Source organism: Globicephala melas, chromosome Y (assembly GCF_963455315.2).
Source record: "Globicephala melas chromosome Y, mGloMel1.2, whole genome shotgun sequence".
NCBI classification, from domain to species: domain Eukaryota; kingdom Metazoa; phylum Chordata; class Mammalia; order Artiodactyla; family Delphinidae; genus Globicephala; species Globicephala melas.
Window position 1 is genome coordinate 2,774,509 of NC_083336.1, and position 24,286 is coordinate 2,798,794.

At 39.3% G+C, this 24,286-nt stretch overlaps 1 protein-coding gene across 1 annotated transcript in view; it reads left to right on the forward strand.

The window, feature by feature from the left end:
• LOC115849998 (protein WWC3-like) overlaps positions 1 to 24,286 on the forward strand; it is a 174,421-nt gene that overhangs the window by 33,916 nt on the left and 116,219 nt on the right. Inside the window, 2 exon segments of the mRNA XM_060293136.2 lie at positions 12,803 to 12,879; positions 14,574 to 14,653. Coding sequence (XP_060149119.1) covers positions 12,803 to 12,879; positions 14,574 to 14,653 — 157 coding nt within the window.

A 24,286-nucleotide genomic window follows, 5' to 3' on the forward strand; every position in this document is an offset into this window, starting at 1 on the left:
TTCTGATCTGATCTTTATGATTTCTTCCTTCTGCTAACTTTAGGTGTTTTTTTTTTTTTTTTTTTTTTTTTAACATCTTTATTGGAGCATAATTGCTTTACAATGGTATGTTAGTTTCAGCTTCACAACAAAATGAATCAGTTATATATATACATATGTTCCCATATCTCTTCCCGCTTGCGTCACCCTCCCTCCCACCCTCCCTATCCCACCCCTCCAGGCGGTCACACAGCACCGAGCTGATCTCCCTGTGCTATGCGGCTGCTTCCCACTAGCTATCTACCTTACGTTTGGTAGTGTATACATGTCCATGCCTCTTTATTGCTTTGTCACCGTTTACCCTTCCCCCTCCCCATAGCCTCAAGTCCATTCTCTAGTAAGTCTGTGTCTTTATTCCTGTTTCACCCCTAGGTTTTTCATGACATTATTTTTTTCTTAAATTCCATATATATGTGTTAGCATACGGTATTTGTCTCTCTCTTTCTGACTTACTTCACTCTGTATGACAGACTCTAGATCTATCCACCTCATTACAAATAGCTCAATTTCGTCTCTTTTTATGGCTGAGTAATACTCCATTGTATATATGTGCCACATCTTCTTTATCCATTCATCCGATGATGGACTCTTAGGTTGTTTCCATCTCTGGGCTATTGTAAATAGAGCTGCAATGAACATTTTGGTACATGACTCTTTTTGAATTATGGTTTTCTCAGGGTATATGCCCAGTAGTGGGATTGCTGGGTCATATGGTAGTTCTATTTGTAGCTTTTTAAGGAACCTCCATACTGTTCTCCACAGTGGCTGTATCAATTTACATTCCCACCAACAGTGTAAGAGGGTTCCCTTTTCTCCACACCCTCTCCAGCATTTATTGTTTCTAGATTTTTTGATGATGGCCATTCTGACTGGTGTGAGATGATATCTCATTGTAGTTTTGATTTGCATTTCTCTAATGATTAGTGATGTTGAGCATTCTTTCATGTGTTTGTTGGCACTCTGTATATCTTCTTTGGAGAAATGTCTATTTAAGTCTTCTGCCCATTTTTGGATTGGGTTGTTTGTTCTTTTGTTATTAAGCTGCTTGAGCTGCTTATAAATTTTGGAGATTAATCCTTTGTCAGTTGCTTCATTTGCAAATATTTTCTCCCATTCTGAGGGTTGTCTTTTGGTCTTCTTTATGGTTTCCTTTGCTGCGCAAAAGCTTTTAAGTTTCATTAGGTCCCATTTGTTTACTTTTGTTTTTATTTCCATTTCTCTAGGAGGTGGGTCAAAAAGGATCTTGCTGTGATTTATGTCATAGAGTGTTCTGCCTATGTTTTCCTCTAAGAGTTTGATAGTTTCTGGCCTTACATTTAGGTCTTTAATCCATTTTGAGCTTATTTTTGTGTATGGTGTTAGGGAGTGATCTAATCTCATACTTTTACATGTAGCTGTCCAGTTTTCCCAGCACCACTTATTGAATAGGCTGTCCTTTCTCCACTGTACATTTCTGCCTCCTTTGTCAAAGATAAGGTGACCATATGTGCGTGGGTTTATCTCTGGGCTTTCTATCCTGTTCCATTGATCTGTATTTCTGTTTTTGTGCCAGTACCATACTGTCTTGATTACTGTAGCTTTGTAGTATAGTCTGAAGTCAGGAAGCCTGATTCCTCCAGCTCCATTTTTCGTTCTCAAAATTGCTTTGGCTATTCGGGGTCTTTTGTGTTTCCATACAAATTGTGAGATTTTTTGTTCTAGTTCTGTGAAAAATGCCAGTGGTAGTTTCATAGGGATTGCATTGAATCTGTAGATTGCTTTAGGTAGTAGAGTCATTTTCACAATGTTGATTCTTCCAATCCAAGAACATGGTATATCTCTCCATCTATTTGTATCATTTTTAATTTCTTTCATCAGTGTCTTATAATTTTCTGCATACAGGTCTTTTGTCTCCTTAGGTAGGTTTATTCCTAGGTATTTTATTCTTTTTGTTGCAATGGTAAATGGGAGTGTTTTCTTGATTTCACTTTCAGATTTTTCATCCTTAGTGTATAGGAATGCTAGAGATTTCTGTGCATTAATTTTGTATCCTGCTACTTTACCAAATTCATTGATTAGCTCTAGTAGTTTTCTGGTAGCATCTTTAGGATTCTCTATGTATAGTATCATGTCATCTGCAAACAGTGACAGCTTTACTTCTTCTTTTCCGATTTGGATTCCTTTTATTTCCTTTTCTTCTCTGATTGCTGTGGCTAAAACTTCCAAAACTATGTTGAATAAGAGTGGTGAGAGTGGGCAACCTTGTCTTGTTCCTGATCTTAGTGGAAATGCTTTCAGTTTTTCACCATTGAGGACGATGTTGGCTGTGGGTTTGTCATATATGGCCTTTATTATGTTGAGGAAAGTTCCCTCTATGCCTACTTTCTGCAGGGTTTTTATCATAAATGGGTGTTGAATTTTGTCAAAAGCTTTCTCTGCATCTATTGAGATGATCATATGGTTTTTCTCCTTCAATTTGTTAATATGGTGTATCACGTTGATTGATTTGCGTATATTGAAGAATCCTTGCATTCCTGGAATAAACCCCACTTGATCATGGTGTATGATCCGTTTAATGTGCTGTTGGATTCTGTTTGCTAGTATTTTGTTGAGGATCTTTGCATCTATGTTCATCAGTGATATTGGCCTGTAGTTTTCTTTCTTTGTGACATCCTTGTCTGGTTTTGGTATCAGGGTGATGGTGGCCTCGTAGAATGAGTTGGGGAGTGTTCCTCCCTCTGCTATATTTTGGAAGAGTCTGAGAAGGATAGGTGATAGCTCTTCTCTAAATGTTTGATAGAATTCACCTGTGAAGCCATCTGGTCCTGGGCTTTTGCTTGTTGGAAGATTTTTAATCACAGTTTCAATTTCATTGCTTGTGATTGGTCTGTTCATATTTTCTATTTCTTCCTGATTCAGTCTTGGCAGGTTGTGCCTTTCTAAGAATTTGTCCATTTCTTCCAGGTTGTCCATTTTATTGGCATAGAGTTGCTTGTAGTAATCTCTCATTGTCTTTTGTATTTCTGCAGTGTCAGTCGTTACTTCTCCTTTTTCATTTCTAATTCTATTGATTTGAGTCTTCTCCCTTTTTTTCTTGATGAGTCTGGCTAATGGTTTATCAATTTTGTTTATCCTTTCAAAGAACCAGCTTTTAGTTTTATTGATCTTTGCTATCGTTTCCTTCATTTCTTTTTCATTTATTTCTGATCTGATTTTTATGATTTCTTTCCTCCTGCTAACTTTGGGGTTTTTTTGTTCTTCTTTCTCTAACTGCTTTAGGTGCAAGGTTAGATTGTTTATTCGAGATGTTTCCTGTTTCTTAAGGTAAGATTGTATTGCTATAAACTTCCCTCTTAGAACTGCTTTTGCTGCATCCCATAGATTTTGAGTCGTCGTGTCTCCATTGTCATTTGTTTCTAGGTATTTTTTGATTTCCCCTTTGATTTCTTCAGTGATCACTTCGTTATTAAGTAGTGTATTGTTTAGCCTCCATGTGTTTGTATTTTTTACAGATCTTCTCCTGTGATTGATATCGAGTCTCATAGCGTTGTGGTCGGAAAAGATACTTGATACAATTTCAATTTTCTTAAATTTACCAAGGCTTGATTTGTGACCCAAGATATGATCTATCCTGGAGAATGTTCCATGAGCACTTGAGAAAAATGTGTATTCTGTTGTTTTTGGATGGAATGTCCTATAAATATCAATTAACTCCATCTCATTTAATGTATCATTTAAAGCTTGTGTTTCCTTATTTATTTTCATTTTGGATGATCTGTCCATTGGTGAAAGTGGGGTGTTCAAGTCCCCTACTATGAATGTGTTACTGTCGATTTCCCCTTTTATGGTTGTCAGTATTTGCCTTATGTATTGAGGTGCACCTATGTTGGGTGCATAAATATTTACAATTGTTATATCTTCCTCTTGGATCGATCCCTTGATCATTATGTAGTGTCCTTCTTTGTCTCTTCTAATAGTCTTTGTTTTAAAGTCTATTTTGTCTGATATGAGAATTGCTACTCCAGCTTTCTTTTGGTTTCCATTTGCATGAAATACCTTTTTCCATCCCCTTACTTTCAGTCTGTATGTGTCTCTAGGTCTGAAGTGGGTCTCTTGTAGACAGCAAATATATGGGTCTTGTTTTTGTATCCATTCAGCCAATCTGTGTCTTTTGGTGGGAGCATTTAGTCCATTTACATTTAAGGTAATTATCGATATGTGTGTTCCCATTCCCATTTTCTTACTTGTTTTGGGTTTGTTATTGTAGGTCTTTTCCTTCTTTTGTGTTTCTTGCCTAGAGAAGTTCCTTTAGCAGTTGTTGTAGAGCTGGCTTGGTGGTGCTGAACTCTCTCAGCTTTTGCTTGTCTCTAAAGGTTTTAATTTCTCCATCAAATCTGAATGAGATCCTTGCTGGGTAGAGTAATCTTGGTTGCAGGTTTTTCTCCTTCAACACTTTCAATATGCCCTGCCACTCCCTTCTGGCTTGCAGGGTTTCTGCTGAAAGATCAGCTGTTAACCTTATGGGGATTCCCTTGTGTGTTATTTGTTGTTTTTCCCTTGCTGCTTTTAATATGCTTTCTTTGTATTTAATTTTTGACAGTTTGATTAATATGTGTCTTGGCGTATTTCTCCTTGGATTTATCCTGTATGGGACTCTCTGTGCTTCCTGGACTTGATTAACTATTTCCTTTCCCATATTAGGGAAGTTTTCAACTATAATCTCTTCAAATATTTTCTCAGTCCCTTTCTTTTTCTCTTCTTCTTCTGGAACCCCTATAATTCGAATGTTGGTACGTTTAATGTTGTCCCAGAGGTCTCTGAGACTGTCCTCAGTTCTTTTCATTCTTTTTTCTTTATTCTGCTCTGCAGTAGTTATTTCCACTATTTTATCTTCCAGGTCACTTATCCGTTCTTCTGCCTCAGTTATTCTGCTATTGATCCCATCTAGAGTACTTTTAATTTCATTTATTGTGTTGTTCATCGTTGCTTGTTTCATCTTTAGTTCTTCTAGGTCCTTGTTAACTGATTCTTGCATTTTGTCCATTCTATTGTCCATTCTATCTCCAAGATTTCGGATCAACCTTACTATCATTATTCTGAATTCTTTTTCAGGTAGACTGCCTATTTCCTCTTCATTTGTTAGGTCTGATGGGTTTTTATCTTGCTCCTTCATCTGCGGTGTGTTTTTCTGTCTTTTCATTTTGCTTATCTTACTGTGTTTAGGGTCTCCTTTTTTGCAGGCTGAAGGTTCGTAGTTCCTGTTGTTTTTTGTGTCTGTCCCCAGTGGCTAAGGTTGGTTCAGTGGGTTGTGTAGGCTTCCTGGTGGAGGGTACTAGTGCCTGTGTTCTGGTCGATGAGGCTAGATCTTGTCTTTCTGGTGGGCAGGTCCACGTCTGGTGGTGTGTTTTGGGGTGTCTGTAGACTTATTATGATTTTGGGCCGCCTCTCTGCTAATGGGTGGGGTTGTGTTCCTGTCTTGCTAGTTGTTTGGCATAGGATGTCCAGCACTGTAGCTTGCTGGTCGTTGAGTGAAGCTGGGTGCTGGCGTTGAGATGGAGATCTCTAGGAAATTTTTGCTGTTTGATATTATGTGCAGCTGGGAGGTCTCTTGTGGATCAGTGTCCTGAAGTTGGCTTTCCCACCTCAGAGGCACAGCACTGACTCCTGGCTGCAGCACCAAGAGCCTTTCATCCACAGGGCTCCTTAATTTGGGATGATTGGTTGTCTATTCAGGTATTCCACAGATGCAGGGTATATCAAGTTGATTGTGGCGCTTTAATCCGCTGCTTCTGAGGCTGCTGGGAGAGATTTCCCTTTCTCTTCTTTGTTCTCACAGCTCCCAGGGGCTCAGCTTTGGATTTAGCCCCGCCTGTGCGTGTAGGTCGCCGGAGGGCGTCTGTTCTTTGCTCAGACAGGACGGGGTTAAAGGAGCCGCTGATTCGGAGGCTCTGGCTCACTCAGGCCCGGGGGTAGGGAGGGGCACGGAGTGTGGGGCGGGCCTGCGGCGGCAGAGGCCGGCGAGACGTTGCAGCCTGAGGCGCGCCTGTGCGTTCTCCCGGGGGAGTTGTCCCTGGCTCCTGGGACCCTGGCAGTGGCGGGCTGCACAGGCTCCCCGGAAGGGCGTGTGGCTAGTGACCTGTGTTCGCACACAGGCCTCCCGGTGGCGGCAGCAGCGGCCCTAGCGTCTCATGTCTGTCTCTGGGCTCCGCACTTTTAGCCGCGGCTCGCGCCCGTCCCTGGAGCTCTCTCAAGCAGCGTTCTTAATCCCCTCTCCTCGTGCACCAGGAAACAAAGAGGGACGTAAAAGTCTCTTGCCTCTTCGGCAGTTCCAGACTTCTCCCCGGACTCTCTCCCGGCCAGCCGCGGTGCACTAACGCCCTGCAGGCTGTGTTCACGCCGCCAACCTCAGTCCTCTCCCGGCGCTCCGACAAAAGACGGAGCCTCAGCTCCCAGTCCCGCCCGCCCCGGCGGGCGAGCAGACAAGCCTCTCGGCTGGCGAGTTCCGGTCGGCCCGATCCTCTGCGCTGGAATCTGTCCGCTTTGCCCTCCGCACCCCTGTTGCTGTGCTCTCCTCCGCGGCTCCCAAGCTCCCCCACTCCGCCTCCCGAAGCCTCCACCCGCGAAGGGGCTTCCTAGTGTGTGGACACTTTTCCTCCTTCACAGCTCTCTCCCGCTGGTGCAGGACCCGTCCCTATCCTGTTGTCTCTGTTTAGTTTTTTCTTTTGCCCTACCCAGGTACGTGGGGGGTTTCTTGCCTTTTGGGAGGTCTGAGGTCTTCTGCCAGCGTTCAGTAGATGCTCTGTTGGAGTTGTTCCATGCGTAGATGTATTTCTGGTGTATCTGTGGGGAGGAACGTGATCTCCGCGTCTTACTCTTCCGCCATCTTCCGTTTTTTTTTTTTTTGTTGTTCTTTCTCAAATTGCTTTAGGTGTAGGATTCGGTTGTTTGTTTGACATGTTTCCTGTTTTTTGAGGTAGTATTGTATTGCTATAAACTCCCCTCTTAAAACTGCTTTTGCTGCATTGTGTAGGTTTTGGGTTGTTGTGTTTTCATTGTCATTTGTTTCTAGGTGTTTCTTGATTTCCTCTTTGATTTCTTCAGTGATCTCTTGTTTATTAAATAGTGTATTGTTTAGCTTCCATGTGTTTGTATTTTTTACAGAGTTTTTACTGTAATTGATATCTCGTGTCATAGTGCTGTGATCGGAAACGATACTTGATACGATTTCTATTTTCGTAGATTTACCAAGGCTTAATTTGTGACCCAAGATATGATCTATCCTGGAGAATGTTCCATGAGCATTTGAGAAGAAAGTGTATTCTGTTGTTTTTGTATGGAATGTCCTGTAAATATCAATTAAGTCCAACTTGTCGAATGTATCATTTAAAGCTTGTGTTTACTTATTTAGTTTCATTTTTGTTGATGTCTCCATGGGTGAAAGTGGGGTGTTAAAGTCCCCTAGTATGATTGTGTTACTGTTGATTTCCCCTTTTATGGCTGTTAGCATTTACCTTATGTATTGAGGTTCTCCTGTGTTGGGTGCATAAATATTTACACTTGTTATATCTTCTGCTTGGATTGATCCCTTGATCATTACGTAGTGTCCTTCTTTGTCTCATGTAATGGTCTTTATTTTAAAGTCTATTTTATCTGATAGGAGTATTCCTACTCTAGCTTCCTTTTGATTTCCATTTGCATGGAATATCGTTTTCCATCCCCTCAGTTTCACTCTGTATGTGTCCCTAAGTCTGAAATGGTTCTCTTTTAGACAGCATATATATGGGTCTTGTTTTTGTATCCATTCAGTGAGTGTTTGTCTTTTCGTTGGAGCATTTAATCTATTTACATTTAAGGTAATTTTTGGTTTGTATGCTCCACTTACCATTTTCTTAATTGTTTTGGGTTTATTATTGTAGGTCTTTTCCTTCTCTTGTGTTTCCTGCGTAGAGAAGTTCCTTTAGCATTTGTTGTAAAGCTGGTTTGGTGGTGCTGAATTTGCTTAGCTTTTGCTTCTCTGTAAAAGTTTTAATTTCTTTGTCATATCTGAATGGGATCCTTGCTAGGTAGAGTAATCTTGGTTGTAGGTTTTTCCCTTTCATCACTTTAAATATGTCCTGCCACTCCCTTCTGGCTTGCAGAGTTTCTGCTGAAAGATCATCTGTTAATCTTATGAGGATTCCCGTGTATGTTATTTATTGTTTTTCCTTTGTTGCTTTTAATATTTTTTTTTGTATTTTATTTTTGATAGTTTGATTAGTATTTGTCTTGTTTCTCCTTGGATTTATCCTGTATGGGACTCTCTGTGCTTCGTGGACTTGATTAACTATTTCCTTTCCCATGTTAGTATAGTTTTCAACTATTATCTCTTCAAATATTTTCTCAGTCCCTTTGTTTTTCTCTTCTTCTTCTGGTTTCCCTATAATTTGAATGTTGGTGTGTTTAATATTGTCCCAGAGGTCTCTGAAACTGTTCTCAATTTTTTTTCTTTTTTTTCTTTATTCTGCGCTGCAGAATAATAGTTATTCTACTACTATTCCACTAGAAATAGTTATTTCCACTACTTTATCTCCCAGGTTACTTATCCATTCTTCTGCCTCAGTTATTCTGCTATTGATTCCTTCTAGAGAATTTTAAATTTCATTTATTGTGTTCATCATTGTTTGTTTGCTCTTTAGTTCTTCTAGGTCATTGTTAAACGTTTCTTGTGTTTATTCTATTTCCAAGATTTGGGGTCATGTTTACTGTCATTACTCTGAATTCTTTTTTAGGTAGACTGCCTATTTCCTATTCATTTGTTTGGTCTGGTGGGTTTTTACTTTGCCTTTTCATCTGCTGTGTGTTTCTCTGTCTTCTCATTTTGCTTAACTTACTGTGTTTGAGTCCCAGGACTTTAACGTGGAGATTTTGTATGAATGATTTCTTTCAGTGGCATTGTTTGAGGTATTCATTTTGTTTGTGATCTTAATAAATGGAAAGAAAAAGGCAAAACAAAAGGAATAGGACTTGGCCTATGGATGATTTATATTCTTTAAATACTTAATCCATTGTGTTTGTGTAACTATGATTCTTAGTAAATGAAAATTTGAGGTAATTTTGGCAAATATTTTAGCTGTTATAGAAATTTATTTCCAGTGGATACAGTTGTTTGGAATTCTGACTGATAGTTAAGTAAGTTTTACAGAGAAAAGTTTTTTTTGTGTTTGTTTGTTTTATAAATAGGAAGTTCTGACCTGTTCAAATTATTTGGATTTGGTTGATTGTGGAGCTATTGAACATTGTTGGTGTTTAAGCCACTTCAGGTCTGTAGCTGCTGACTGAAGGATGCACAATCTAAACGTTGGGATTTGTTTTTTTCGGGGCTCTTACTGAAGACTCAAGCCCGTGAGGCAGTGTCTCAGATAGCTCTGAGGGACTGATCCAAAGAGGTAAGGGAGGACCAGCATATAGAAGAGTTTTGCAACAGAAAAACAGGTAAAAGTTTACTGTTTATACAAGAAAGCAGATATGTCACATTAAGGAATTTAGTGCTTTCCCATGTATGGGAAGATGGAAGAGTCTGGCTCACTGAAATCATTGCTTTGATATGCACTTCAGCTATCTGGAGCCAGTATCCTGTGTTTTCTCAGGGTGTACCATTGGAGGTGCCTGCTTTGCTTACTGATATGGCAGATGACATTCTTCCTCTACAAGCCACACTCACCTATATGAGGTCAGGAAATGATTTTGACCTAGTTTCTAGGTGTTGCCACCTAAGTTACCTGAATGATAGCCTTCAGTACCCAGATCAAAGGAATAAAAGAATGGATGCTGGCCCTGCAGTTGGGTCTTATAAGCAGGAGAAACTAATGAAAGTGCCCTGGATGCAGAATACACCAGTGTGGGGTGACTCTCAGATGAAGAAAGAGGAGTCTCCACAACTCAGAAAGGGACAGGAACCAAGTCACCGTACCTTCAAGGCCTAAGAGAAAGGAGACAGAAGCATCAAGAAAAAGGGATGCAGAGAGGTGGACGGGGTGATAGAAATTAGAAACGGCCACTAAAGTGGTCTAGGTGTCGAGACACTGGAAAAGGCTTGCAGCACTCTGTGCTGCCAGAAAGTGGCTGACTGTGTAAAAGTTCTGTCTTATTCACCCCTAGATATGGGTTATTCTTGGTAATGATGCTGTGCCTGTTAAAGAACTTTAAATCATGTGCACTTCACTGTTTATGAAAGCAGTAAGCCATGTATTGTATTTTAGCTATTACATATCTGTGAAATCCAACTCAGGATAAAATTGTGGGCTCTTCAGTGTGTGTGGGGAAAAAACCTTGGAGGAATTGCATTTTCTCAGGCCTGCCATATACTGACAGATTACTATAAAGCTACCTTTAAAAAACTTTATTTTTTACAGTTTTACATTTACAGCAAAATTCAGCAGAAAGTTCCCATATTCCACTGCTCCTACACATACACAACCTCCCCCATCACTTACCAAAGGGCACATTTGTTACAACTGATGAATATATATTGACATATCATCATTACCCAGCATTCATCTTTATATTAGGCTGTCTCTTGGTACTGTACATTCTGTGAGTTTGGACCTACATATACTGACATGTATGTATCATTATAGTATCTTTTAGAGTATTTTTACTTCTCTAAAAATATTCTGGTTTCTAGCTATTAATTCCCCCTTACAACCTGTGGCACTGACTGATTCTTTTGCTGTAGGATACAGTTTTTGCCTTTTCCAGATTGTCATATACTTGGAATCATATAGCATGCAGACTTTTCAGATGGGCTTTTGTCACTTGTATATTTTTTCACGTGCATATTTTAGGTTTCTTCATATCTTTATGGCTTCCTGACTTTTTATTTCTTTTCTCTTTTTTAGTGCTGAATAATACTGTATGGTCTGGTTGAAATAAAGTTTATTTACCATTCACCTGTTGAAGATCATCTAGGTTGCTTCCAGGTTTTGGCAGTTTTGAGTTATGAACCTTCTGCAGTGTGCAGGTTTTTATGTAGATACAAAATTTCAGCTCTTTTGGGTAAACACCAAGGAGTGTGACTGCTGGATCACATGGTAAGAGTTTTTAGTTTTGTGAGAAACTGCCAAGGTGGCTGTAGCATTCTGCATTCCTTCCAGCAGTGAATGGGAGTTCCTGTTACTCCACATCCTCACCGGCATTTGATGTTGTCAGTGTCCTCATTTTGGCCATTCTAACAGGTGTGCGGTAGAACCTCACTGTTGTTTTAATTTTCATTTCCCTTGTGACGTATGATTTAGAGCATCTTTTTTTCATATGCTTTGCTGTCTGTTTATCTTCTTCAGTGAGGTGTCCATTAATTGGTGGTGGCCCATTTAATTGAGTTCTTTGTTCTCTCAGTGTTGAGTTTTAAGTATTCTTTCTATATTTTGGATAACAGTTCTGATCAGATGTGTCTTTTGCAAATGTTTCCTCCCAGTCTGTGATTTGTTGTCTCACATGTGTTGACATTGGCTTTCACTGAGCAGAAGTTTTAATTTTAATGAAGTTGAACTTACCCATTATTTCTTTCATGGATCATGCCTTTGGTATTGTATCTAAAATGACATTTCCAAACCAAGGTCCTCTTAGTTTTCTCCTGTGTAATCTTCTAAGAGTTTTATAGTTTTGCGTTTTATATTTAGGTCTTGAGTTAAATTTTGTGAAGGGTGTGAAGTCTGTGTCTAGATGATTTTTTTTTTTGCATGTGGATGTCCAGTTGTTCCAGCACCATTTGTTGAAAGACTGTCTTTGCTATCATATTATTTTGCCACTACCATACTTTCTTGATTACTGTAGCTTTATATTGTCTTGAGGTCTGATAGGTTCTGATAGGTTCTCCAGCTTTGTTCTTCTTCAGTATTGTGTTGGCTGTCCTGGGCCTATTGCTGCTTTAGAATCAATTTGTTGATGTCCACAAAATAAGTTGCTAGAATTTTGATTGGGATTGTTTTGAATCTATAGAGCAAGCTGGGAAGAAGTGACATCTTTTTTTTTTTTAAACTTTTTATTTATTTATTTTTTTGCGGTACGCGGGCCTCTCATCGCTGTGGCCTCTCCCGTTGCAGAGCACAGGCTCCGGACGCGCAGGCCCAGCGGCCATGGCTCACGGGCGCAGCCTCTCGGCGGCATGTGGGATCTTCCCGGCCTTGGGGCACGAACCCATGTCCCCTGCATCGGCAGGCGGACTCGCAACCACTGCGCCAGCAGGGAAGCCCCAAGAAGTGACATCTTGACAGTATTGAATCTTTCCCATCCATGAACATGGAATGTCTCTTCATTTATTTAGTTCTTCTTTGTTTCAGTTCATCAGAGATTTGTAATTTTCTTTGTATAGCTCCTGTACAAGTTTTGTTAAACTTATAACTAAGTATTTCACTTTTGGGGGTGCCATGTGAATGGTATTGTGTTTTAAATTTCAGATCTACTTGTTTATTGATGGTATTTAGGAAAGCAGTTAACTTCTATATCTTAACCTTATATCCTACAGTCTTGTTATAATCATTTATTAGTTACTGGAAGTCTTTTGGTCATTTTTTTCAGATTTTTCATATAAAGGTCAAGTCATCTGCAAACAAATCCTTAAGTAAAAATCAACCATTAAAAATATTTGAGGCTGTGAAATGTTAGTTCTTTAGTTGTCAGTGCTAATGTTAATTTGTATGTGTGATGCTAAGAGGTAATTAATAAGGTGAATATGAAGTTCTTATCTGTATGCATGTATGTAATTTAATGGATCTATTGTAAAATAAAATATTTTCTTTCTATTTAGCCTTTTCTGGATATTCAACAAATACTAAGTACAGCCCACTCCAAATAAAAGCAGAAATAGCAAGTCATCAGGACAGGGTGAGTAAAAATGAGTGTTTTTACACTAGAAGCAGCTTGTGTATTCTTTATATACTGATAACATCACTTATTATGATTTACTTAATTCCTTTGATAGGAAGAGAAAAGTTTCATTTTAAAGCCTCAGCCCATCTAACAAAAAATTGCTTGTATCCCTCTGTGTATTTCATAGGGCTAGATTCACCCAACATTTGGAAAGATTTGGCGATGTCCAGGCCCGAGCTCACAGGGCTGCTTCCCTGTATTAGTGGGAGGCCAGCTCTGTCCCTTGGCAGATTTAGCATCTGCCGTTCTTCCCTGGTCTCTGTATTCCCAGAGAAATCTTGCCTGCGATGGTGTTTGACCAGAAGGTGCCGGTGCTCTTTGCCAGTGGTGCCAGGTTCTTTGTGTGCCACCGTGTTCCATCCCTTCATCCTCTTGTCTTTGGTGTCTGGGAGGGGGGACAGGAGACATCTTGGAGACCAAGCCTCCCATCCTAGTGTCTCAGTGCCTAAACCAGAGTGTCTCTTTTAGTGCTGTGGTTCTCACATTCTAGTGCACCAACAAAAAACACCGGGGGCATCAGTTCAAAGTGTGAGCCCCATCCCCATTTCCATAGAAACTGTCTCATTACCATGCTGGCTGTCCCTGGAAGAGGCAGGGCTCCCTGCCAGCAAACGGCCCACAATTAAGTGTCCCCTGCTTGCTCGGCTGCCAGAGATGGCTCCCAACCCCAGCCAGCATGGTTCAGAAGGGCTGTCAGTATGCCTGCTCTCTGGAGCGATCAGACACCTGCGTGGGGATTTTTCTCGGCATCTTAGAAACATGAGCTCGCCCCAGTCTGTGACCAGGTGCTGCGCCTGTTACGAGATCCCAGACGTCAGCCTTCCTGCGATTTTCACTGGGTGCTGTGTGAGCAGGCCTGCCAGGTGCCCCAAAGATGTTGAACAAAAGACATGGGAACCATTAGGTTTAAAATCACTTCCTGGGCATTGCCCTTTGTCCCCTTGCTCGGAAGGCATTTTGTCACCAGGCTCCAGGACCGGCAGGCTTCTCCAGAAGTGGGTGGAGGGGCCTCTCTCCTCCACGAGGGGCTCGGAGGGGCTGCCCTGGGTCTACAAGCCCTCCCTGTCCCGTGCAGTCACCATGTCCTCGATTCGTCCCCACACGTGTGTCACTGGATATGGAAGAGGGGGAGTGAGTGTGGGGGACCTTCTCAGGGGGACCGGGGAAAGACGCGGGGTTTCTTCTGAAGGAACTGGAGGTGGAGTTTTAACAAGGCCTGGAGTGGGTCCTAGCACCTGTTTAAATAAGCACTGCAGGCGACTGACTTTCAGGTAGTGGGAAGCCATGCTTTGAGCAACAGGGTTTCCTAGGTGAGATCTGTGGGTAGTAAGCAGAAGAGAGGATGAAAAAAAGTATGACAAAGTTTGCTCATTGCAATGTGTAAATCAATACCTTGAAAAAGAAAATTGTTGCCGGTTCCAGGGCTCCACATGGGTAGAAAGCTGTTTGGTGACCCGGGCCTTCTGTGTCTAAGCGAGCCAGCCCCTCTGCCAGGGCTGTTTGATATGCCAGGGATGGGAGGTCATGGAGAGACTGGGTGACCCCGTGAATTGCAAGCTATTCAGAAACTTAGATGACAATGCTAACAACTGAAGAAATCATTTCTCACAGCTTCTTTTTGTGGAAAAAAAAATGTAATTTGTCTTTAGCTTTGCAGATTAAAACAAGAGCTGACCCAGATGAAGCAAGAACTGAAGTACAAAGAAAAGGGGGTGGAGACCCTGCAAGAGTGAGTGGCCTGCAGTGACAGAGGGAGAGTTTCCCTGCGATTTCCTGTTTGGTGCCGGGACATGTGTCCTAAAGCTTCACGGGTGTTCACTTTTATGCTTTTATTTATGCTCATTATTTCCCTAAATTAAAAAAAATTGTATTGAGTATAGTTGATTTACAGTGTTGTGTTAGTTTCAGGTATACAGCAAAGTGATTCTGTTATGTATATACATATACATATATATTCTTTTCCATTATAGGTTATTACATAATATTGAGTATAGTCCCCTGTGCTATGCAGTAGGTCTTTGCTGGTTATCAATTTTATATTTAGTAGTGTGTATATGCTAATCACAGAATCTGTTCTTTGAAGATGCTCAGCTTTTAAAATACTTGAGAAACAAGATCCTTATTTTTATATTATGCTCATTATCTCTAGCTACATACTTTATATATGTAGATAAAGCTGTATAATCATTATTAAATTAAATTTTCTTAATTAGAAGTACATTAATTTAAAAATTAAGTTCTCCTTTCTCATTAGCCATACTCAAGTGCTTATTAGCTGTACGTGGTTAGTTCAGCTTTTCTCTACCTCAACGCAATTGACATTTTCAGTTGTCCTATGATATTTTATGGAGGATGTGCTGTCCATTGTATGATATTTGGCAGCATCCCTGGGTTCTCCCCACTGGATACCAGTGGCACCTCTTGATTGTGACAACCAAAAATGTTCTCCAGTACTGGTAGATATCTCCTAGGTGGACACATTACCCCTCAGTTGAGAACCACCAGGCTAATGATGACTGTATTGGACAACTCAAATAATAGAACATTTCCATCATTACAGAATGTTCTATTTGACAATATAGTTTATAGGTCTTCCTCCTGAAGTCATCTTTACAATTATTCCTATTATATTCCTTATATTCCTATTAAGAGTTTGGGGATGAATTTCTTATAATTTGTGAGCTATATTAAGTTAATGAACAAGCGTTATTTTACCAATGATAACATTACTGGTTTACTTTTTGGATGAAATTATTCTTGATTTATATCCTATCTTTATTTCCTGAACTTGGGCACAGACTTCACATTTTCTGTGCCTACGTTTCTCATTGATTTGTGAATGGTAATCATTCTGATAACAGCAGCAGCATCTAATACATAGCTTTCAGTTTATGGTTGGAATCCATGTGGTTACTATTATTGGTAAATGTAGAAGCATTCCACTCTTTGCATCCAATATGTAGATTCAAAAATCCTGTGTCAGATGTGACTGCAGTATTGTTGTTTATAAGGTAAAAGATAAATGTCACTGTTCAACAAATATATTATTTCAGTGTCATATAAAGGTAATTAACATAGGTCAAGTCCTGTTCTTTAATACTTGGTTGAAATTAATTTTCTTAATTATCTAGACTGGTTGGGTTTATGAGTCATTTGTCTTTTGTGGGGGAGGGGTTGTTGTTGTTGTTGTTTTATGGACATTACAACTCTGGAATTTATTCATCTTATAACTGGAAGTCCGTACCATTTGACCAGCATCTCCACATTTCCCCCACCCTTTAGTCCCTGGTAACCACTACTCTATTCTCTGTTTCTGTGAATTCAATTTTTTTTTAGATTCCACATATAAGTGAAATAATACAATATTTTTCTTTTCTGTCTGACTTATTTCACTTAGCATAAAGCCTCCAGCTCTCTTTAGGTTATCACAGATGGTAAGGTACCATTCTTTTTAGTGGCTGAATAATATTGCACTGTGTGTATGTATATCTTTATCCAGTCATCTGTCAGTGGATCATTAGGTTCTTTCTGTGACTTGGTTATTGTGAATAATGCTGCAGTGAATATGGGAGTGCATATTATTTGATGGAGGTTTCATTTCCTTGTAATATATACCAAGAAGTAGAAATGCTGGATCATATGTTAGCTCTACTTTTATTTTTTTTGAAGAACCTCCATTATGTTTTCTGTAGTAGTTGTATTGCCACCAACAATGTACAAGAATTCCCTTTTCTCCACATCCTCACCAACAGCATTTCTCATCATTTTGATGATAGCCATTCTGACAGGTGTCAGGTGGTATCTCATTGTGGTTTTGATTTGAATTTACTTGAGTTTTAATGATATTAATCATATTTTCATGTGCCTATTGGCCATCTGTAGGTCTTCTTAGGAAACTGTCTATTCAGATCCTCCCCTTATTTATTTTTTTTTGTGGTACGCAGGCCTCTCACTGTTGTGGCCTCTCCTGTCTCGGACAGCACAGGCTCCGGACGCGCAGGCCCAGCGGCCATGGCTCAGGGGCCCAGCTGCTCTGCAGCATGCGGGATCCTCCCGGACCGGGGCACGAACCCATGTCCCCTGCATCGGCAGGCGGACCCCCAACAACTGCGCCACCAGGGAAGCCCTATTTATTTACTTTTAATAAATGAGTTTTTAATCAGTAATTTCCCTTTTTGGTTTTAGGCCAGTTGGAATTGAATTTCTTTTCTTATTTATTTATTTATTACATCTTTATTAGAGTATAATTGCTTCACAATTGTGTGTTAGTTTCTACTGTATAACAAAGTGAATCAGCTATACATATACATATATCCCCATATCCCCTCCCTGTTGTGTCTCCCTCCCACCCTCCCTATCCCACACCTCTAGGTGGTCACAAAGCACTGAGCTGATCTCCCTGTGCTATGTGGCTACCTCCCACTAGCTATCTCCCCTTATTTTTAAATTGGATTGTTTGTTATTTTGCTATTGAATTGTATGAGTTTTTTATATATTTTGTGTTAATTCCAATGGCAAGGAACTTTTTCCTTGTGTTCTCTTGGAGAAATTTTACATTTGCAGGTCTTACATTTAATTTAAATCCTTAATCTGTTTGAAGTTAATTTTTGTGAATGGTGTAAGATATGTGTCCAGTTTCACTGTTCTGCATATGAATATCCAGTTTTCCCAATACCGTTTATTGAAGAGATTTTCTTTCCCCTTGAATATTCTTGGCTGCCTTGTCAAATATTAATTTAACCTATAGTGGGCTCTCAGTTTGGCTACATTGGTCTATGTGTCTATATCAGTACCATACTGTTTTGATAAATATAGTTTTGTTGTATAGTTTAAAATCAGATAGTTTGATTCCTCCGGCTTTCTTCTTTCTCATTATTGCTTTGGCTTTATGAGATCTTTTTTACACATTTAGAATTGTTCTTTACTAATTCTGTGAAAAATGCCTTTGGAGTTTTGATAGGGATTGCATAGAGTCTATAGATGCCTTTGAATGGCATGGATATTTTAACAGTGTTGTCTCTTCTGATCATTGACATGAGAAACCTTTCATTCATGTTTTTCATTTCTTTAATTACTGTCTTGTAGGTTTCAGTGTATAGAACTTTCACTTCCTTGGTTAAACTCATTCCTAGTATTTTGTTGGTCTTAGTGCTATTGTGAATGGATTTTTTTTCTTTATTTCTCTTTCTGATATTTCATTGTAGTGTGTAGAAACACAACTGATGTTTGTACCTTGACACTGAATGCTGCAACTTTGCTGAATTTTTTTATTAGGACTGTTTTGTTGGTGGGGTCTTCAGGATTTTCCATATACAGGCATATGTCACATGGAGACAGAGACTTCTTCCTTTCCAGTTTGAAATTTCTTTTCTTGCCTAATTGCCCTGGTTAGGAATTCCAGTACTGTGTTGGGTAAAAGTGGCTAGAGCATGCCTCTTACCATCTTAGATGAAAAGGTTTCTTTCAGTCTTTCACCTGAGTGTATTAGCTGTGGATTTGTCATGTTATGTCCTATATTATGTTGAGGTATGTTCTTTCTACAACCAATTTGTTGAGAACGTTTATCATGAAAACATGTTGAAAATTATCAAATACTTTGTATGGCTTTTATTTATTTATTTATTTATTTTAACATCTTTATTGGGGTATAGTTGCTTTACAATGGTGTGTTAGTTTCTGCTTTATAACAAAATGAATGAGTTATACATATACATATGTTCCCATATCTCTTCCCTCTTGCATCTCTCTCCCTCCCACCCTCCCTATCCCACCCCTCTAGGTGGTCACAAAGCACTGAGCTGATCTCCCTGTGCTATGCGACTGCTTCCCACTAGCTGTCTGTTGTACGCTTGGTAGTGTATATATGTCCATGTCACTGTCTCACTTTGTCACAGCTTACCCTTCCCCCTCCCCATATCCTCAAGTCTGTTCTCTAGTAGCTCTGTGTCTTTATTCCTGTCTTACCCCTAGGTTCTTCATGACATTTTTTTTCTTAAATTCCATATATATTTGTTAGCATATGGTATTTGTCTTTCTCTTTCCGACTTACATCACTCTGTATGACAGACTCTAGGTCTATCCACCTCATTACAAATAGCTCCATATCGTTTCTTTTTATGGCTGAGTAACATTCCACTGTATATATGTGCCACATCTTCTTTATCCATTCATCCGATGATGGACACTTAGGTTGTTTCCATCTCCTGGCTATTGTAAATATAGCTGCAATGAACATTTTCGTATATGACTCTTTTTGAATTACGGTTTTCTAAGGGTATATGCCCAGTAGTGAGATTGCTGGGTCATATGGTAGTTCTATTTGTAGTTTTTAAAGGAACCTCCATACTGTTCTCCATAGCAGCTGTACCAATTCATATTCCCACCAGCATTGCAAGGTTGTTCCCTTTTCTCCACACCCTCTCCAGCATTTATTGTTTCTAGAATTTTTGATGATGGCCATTCTGACCGGTGTGAGATGATATCTCATTGTAGTTTTGATTTGCATTTCTCTAATGATTAATGATGTTGAGCATTCTTTCATGTGGTTGTTGGCAGTCTGTATATCTTCTTTGGAAAAATGTCTATTTAGGTGTTCTGCCCATTTTTGGATTGGGTTTTTTGTTTTTTTGTTATTGAGCTGCATGAGCTGCTTGTAAATTTTGGAAATTACTCCTTTGTCAGTTACTTCATTTGCAAATATTTTCTCGCATTCAGAGGGTTGTCTTTTGGTCTTGTTTATGGTTTCCTTTGCTGTGCAAAAGATTTGAGGTTTCATTTGGTCCCATTTGTTTATTTTTGTTTTTATTTCCATTTCTCTAGGAGGTGGGTCAAAAAGGATCTTGCTGTGATTTATGTCATAGAATGTTCTGCCTATGTTCTCCTCTAACAGATTGATAGTTTCCAGCCTTACATTTAGGTCTTTAATCCATTTTGAGCTTATTTTTGTGTATGGTGTTAGACAGTGATCTAATCTCATACTTTTTCATGTACCTGTCCAGTTATCCCAGCACCACTTATTGAAGAGGCTGTCCTTTCTCCACTGTACATTCCTGCCTCATTTATCAAAGATAAGGTGACCATATGTGCCTGGGTTTATCTCTGGGCTTTCTATCGTGTTCCATTGATCTATCTTTCTGTTTTTGTGCCAGTACCGTACTGTCTTGATTACTGTAGCTTTGTAGTATAGTCTGAAGTCAGGGAGCCTGATTCCTCCAGCTCTCTTTTTCGTTCTCAAGATTGCTTTGGCTATTCGGGGTCTTTTGTGTTTCCATACACATTGTGAAATTTTTTGTTCTAGTTCTGTGAAAAATGCCAGTGGTAGTTTGATAGGGATTGCATTGAATCTGTAGATTGCTTTGGGTAGTAGTGTCATTTTCACAATGTTGATTCTTCCAATCCAAGAACATGGTATATCTCTCCATCTATTTGTATCATTTTTAAGTTCTTTCATCAGTGTCTTATAATTTTCTGCATACAGGTCTTTTGTCTCCTTAGGTAGGTTTATTCCTAGATATTTTATTATTTTTGGTGCAGTGGTAAATAGGAGTGTTTTCTTGATTTCACTTTCAGATTTTTCATCATTATTGTATAGGAATGCCAGAGGTTTCCGTGCATTAGTTTTGTATCCTGCTACTTTACCAAATTCATTGATTAGCTCTAGTAGTTTTCTGGTAGCATCTTTAGGATTCTCTATGTATAGTGTCATTTCATCTACAAACAGTGACAGCTTTACTTCTTTCCGATTTGTATTCTTTTTATTTCCTTTTCTTTTCTGATTGCTGTGGCTAAAACTTCCAAAACTATGTTAAGTAAGAGTGGTGAGAGTGGGCAACCTTGTCTTGTTCCTTATCTTAGTGGAAATGCTTTCGGTTTTTCACCATTGAGGATGATGTTGGCTGTGGGTTTGTCATATATGGCCTTCATTATGTTGAGGAAAGTTCCCTCTATGCCTACTTTCTACAGGGTTTTTATCATAAATGGGTGTTGAATTTTGTCAATAGCTTTCTCTGCATCTATTGAGATGATCATATGGTTTTTCTCCTTCAATTTGTTAATATGGTGTATCACATTGATTGATTTGTGTATATTGAAGAATCCTTGCAACCCTGGAAGAAACCCCACTTGATCATGGTGTATGATCCTTTTAATGTGCTGTTGGATTCTGTTTGCTAGTATTTTGTTGAGGATTTTTGAATTTATGTTCATCAATGATATTGGCCTGTAGTTTTCATTCTTTGTGACATCCTTGTCTGGTTTTGGTATCAAGGTGATGGTGGCCTCGTAGAATGAATTTGGGAGTGTTCCTCCTTCTGCTATATTTTGGAAGAGTTTGAGAAGGAAAGGTGTTAGCTCTTCTTTAAATGTTTGATAGAATTCACCTGTGAAGCCATCTGGTCCTGGGTTTTTTTTTTTTTGGAAGATTTTTAATCACAGTTTCAATTTCAGTGCTTGTGATTTGTCTGTTCATATTTTCTATTTCTTCCTGATTCAGTCTTGGCAGGTTGTGCCTTTCTAAGAATTTGTCCATTTCTTCCAGGCTGTCCGTTTTATTGGCATAGAGTTGCTTGTAGTAATCACTCAATGATCTTTTGTATTTCTGCAGTGTCAGTTGTTACTTCTCCTTTTTCATTTCTAATTCTATTGATTTGAGTCTTCTCCCTTTTTCTCTTGATGAGTCTGGCTAATGGTTTGTCAATTTTGTTTATCTTCTCAAAGAACCAGCTTTTAGTTTTATTGATCTTTGCTATCGTTTCCTTCATTTCTTTTTCATTTATTTCTGATCTGATTTTTATGATTTCTTTCATTCTGCTAACTTCAGGGTTTTTTTGTTCTTCTTTCTCTAATTGCTTTAGGTGCAATGTTTGGTTGTTTATTTGAGATGTTTTCTGTTTCTTACGGTGGGCTTGTATTGCTATAAACTTCCCTCTTAGAACTCTTTTGCTGCATCCCATAGGTGTTGGGTCATCGTGTCTCCATTGTCATTTGTTTCTAGGTATTTTTTGATTTTTTTGATTTCTTCAGTGATCACTTCGTTATTAAGTAGTGTATTGTTTACCCTCCATGTGTTTGTATTTTTCACAGTTTCCTGTAATTGATATCTAGTATCATAGCATGTGGTCAGAAAAGATACTTGATACAATTTTCTTAAATTTACCGAGGCTTGATTTGTGACCCAAGATATGGTCTATCCTGGAGAAGGTTCCATGAGCACTTGAGAAAAATGTGTATTCTGTTGTTTTTGGATGGAGTTTCCTATAAATATCAAGTCCATCTTGTTTAATGTGTCATTTAAAGCTTGTGTTTCCTTTATTCATTTTCATTTTGGATGATCTGTCCATTGGTGAAAGTGGGGTGTTAAAGTTCCCTACTATGAATGTGTTAATGTCGATTTCCCCTTTTATGGCTGTTAGTATTTGCCTTATGTATTGAGGTGCTCCTGTGTTGGGTGCATAAATATTTACAATTGTTATATCTTCTTCTTGGATCGATCCCTTGATCATTATGTAGTGTCCTTCTTTGTCTCTTCTAATAGTCTTTATTTTAAAGTCTATTTTGTCTGATACGAGAATTGCTACTCCAGTTTTGTTTTGGTTTCCATTTGCATGGAATATCTTTTTCCATCCCTTTACTTTCAGTCTGTATGTGTCTCTAGGTCTGAAGTGGGTCTCCGTTACACAGCTTATATGTGGGTCTTGTTTTTGTATCCATTCAGCCAATCTGTGTTTTTTGGTGGGAACATTTAGTCCATTTATATTTCAGGTAATTATCGATATGTATGTTCCCATTCCCACTTTTTAAATTGTTTTGGGTTCATTATTGTTGGTCTTTTCCTTCTCTTGTGTTTCTTGCCTAGAGACGTTCCTTTAGCATTTGTTGTAAAGCTGGTCTGGTGGTGCTGAACTCTCTCAGCTTTTGCTTGTCTGTAAAGGTTTTAATTTCTTCATCAAATCTGAATGAGATCCTTGCTGGGTAGAGTAATCTTGGTTGTAGTTTTTTCTCCTTCATCACTTTAAATATGTCCTGCCAGTCCCTTCTGGCTTGCAGAGTTTCTGCTGAAAGATCAGCTGTTAACCTTATAGGGATTCCCTTGTGTGTTATTTGTTGTTTTTCCCTTGCTGCTTTTAATATGCTTTCTTTGTATTTAATTTTTGACAGTTTGATTAATATGTGTCTTGGCATATTTCTCCTTGGATTTATCCTGTATGGGACTCTCTGTGCTTCCTGGACTTGATTAACTATTTCCTTTCCCATATTAGGGAAGTTTTCAGCTATAATCTCTTCAAATATTTTCTCAGTCCCTTTCTTTTTCTCTTCTTCTTCTGGAACCCCTATAATTCGAATTTTGGTGCATTTAATGTTGTCCCAGAGGTCTCTGAGACTGTCCTCAGTTCCTTTCATTGTTTTTTCTTTATTCTGCTGTGCAGTAGTTATTTCCACTATTATATCTTGCAGGTCACTTATCCGTTCTTCTGCCTCAGTTATTCTGCTATTGATCCCTTCTAGAGTATTTTTCATTTCATTTATTGTGGTGTTCATCATTGCCTGTTTCATCTTTAGTTCTTCTAGGTCCTTGTTAAATGTTTCTTTCATTTTGTCTATTCTATTTCCAAGATTTTGGATCATCTTTACTATCATTATTCTGAATTCTTTTTCAGGTAGACTGCCTATTTCCTCTTCATTTGTTAAGTCTGGTGGGTTTTTATCTTGCTCCTTCATCTGTTGTGTGTCTTTCTGTCTTCTCATTTTGCTTATCTTACCGTGTTTGGGGTCTTCTTTTTGCAGGCTGCAGGTTCGTAGTTCCCTTTGTTTTTGCTGTCTGTCCCCATGGCTAAGGTTGGTTCAGTGGGTTTGTAGGCTTCCTGGTGGAGGGGACTAGTGCCTGTGTTCTGGTGGATGAGGCTGGACCTTGTCTCTCTGGTGGGCAGATCCACATCTGGTGGTGTGTTTTGGGGTGTCTGTGGACTTATTATGATTTTAGGCAGCCTCTCTGCTAATGGGTGGGGTTGTGTTCCTGTCTTGCTAGTTGTTTGGCATAGGGTGTCCAGCACTGTAGCTTGCTGGTCGTTGAGTGAACCTGGGTGCTAGCATTGAGATGGAGATGTCTGGGAGATTTCGCATTTGATATTATGAGGAGCTGGGAGGTCTCTTGTTGACCAGGGCCCTGAAGTTGGCTCTCCCACCTCGGAGGCACAGCACTGGCTCCTGGCTGCAGCACCAAGAGCCTTTCATCCACACAGCTCAGAATAAAAGCGAGAAAAAGTAGAGAGAAAGAATTAGTAGAAGTAGGAAGAAAGAAAGAAAAGGAAGGAAGGAAGGAAGAAAGAAAGAAAGGAAGAAAGAATGAAAGAAAGGAGGGAGGGAC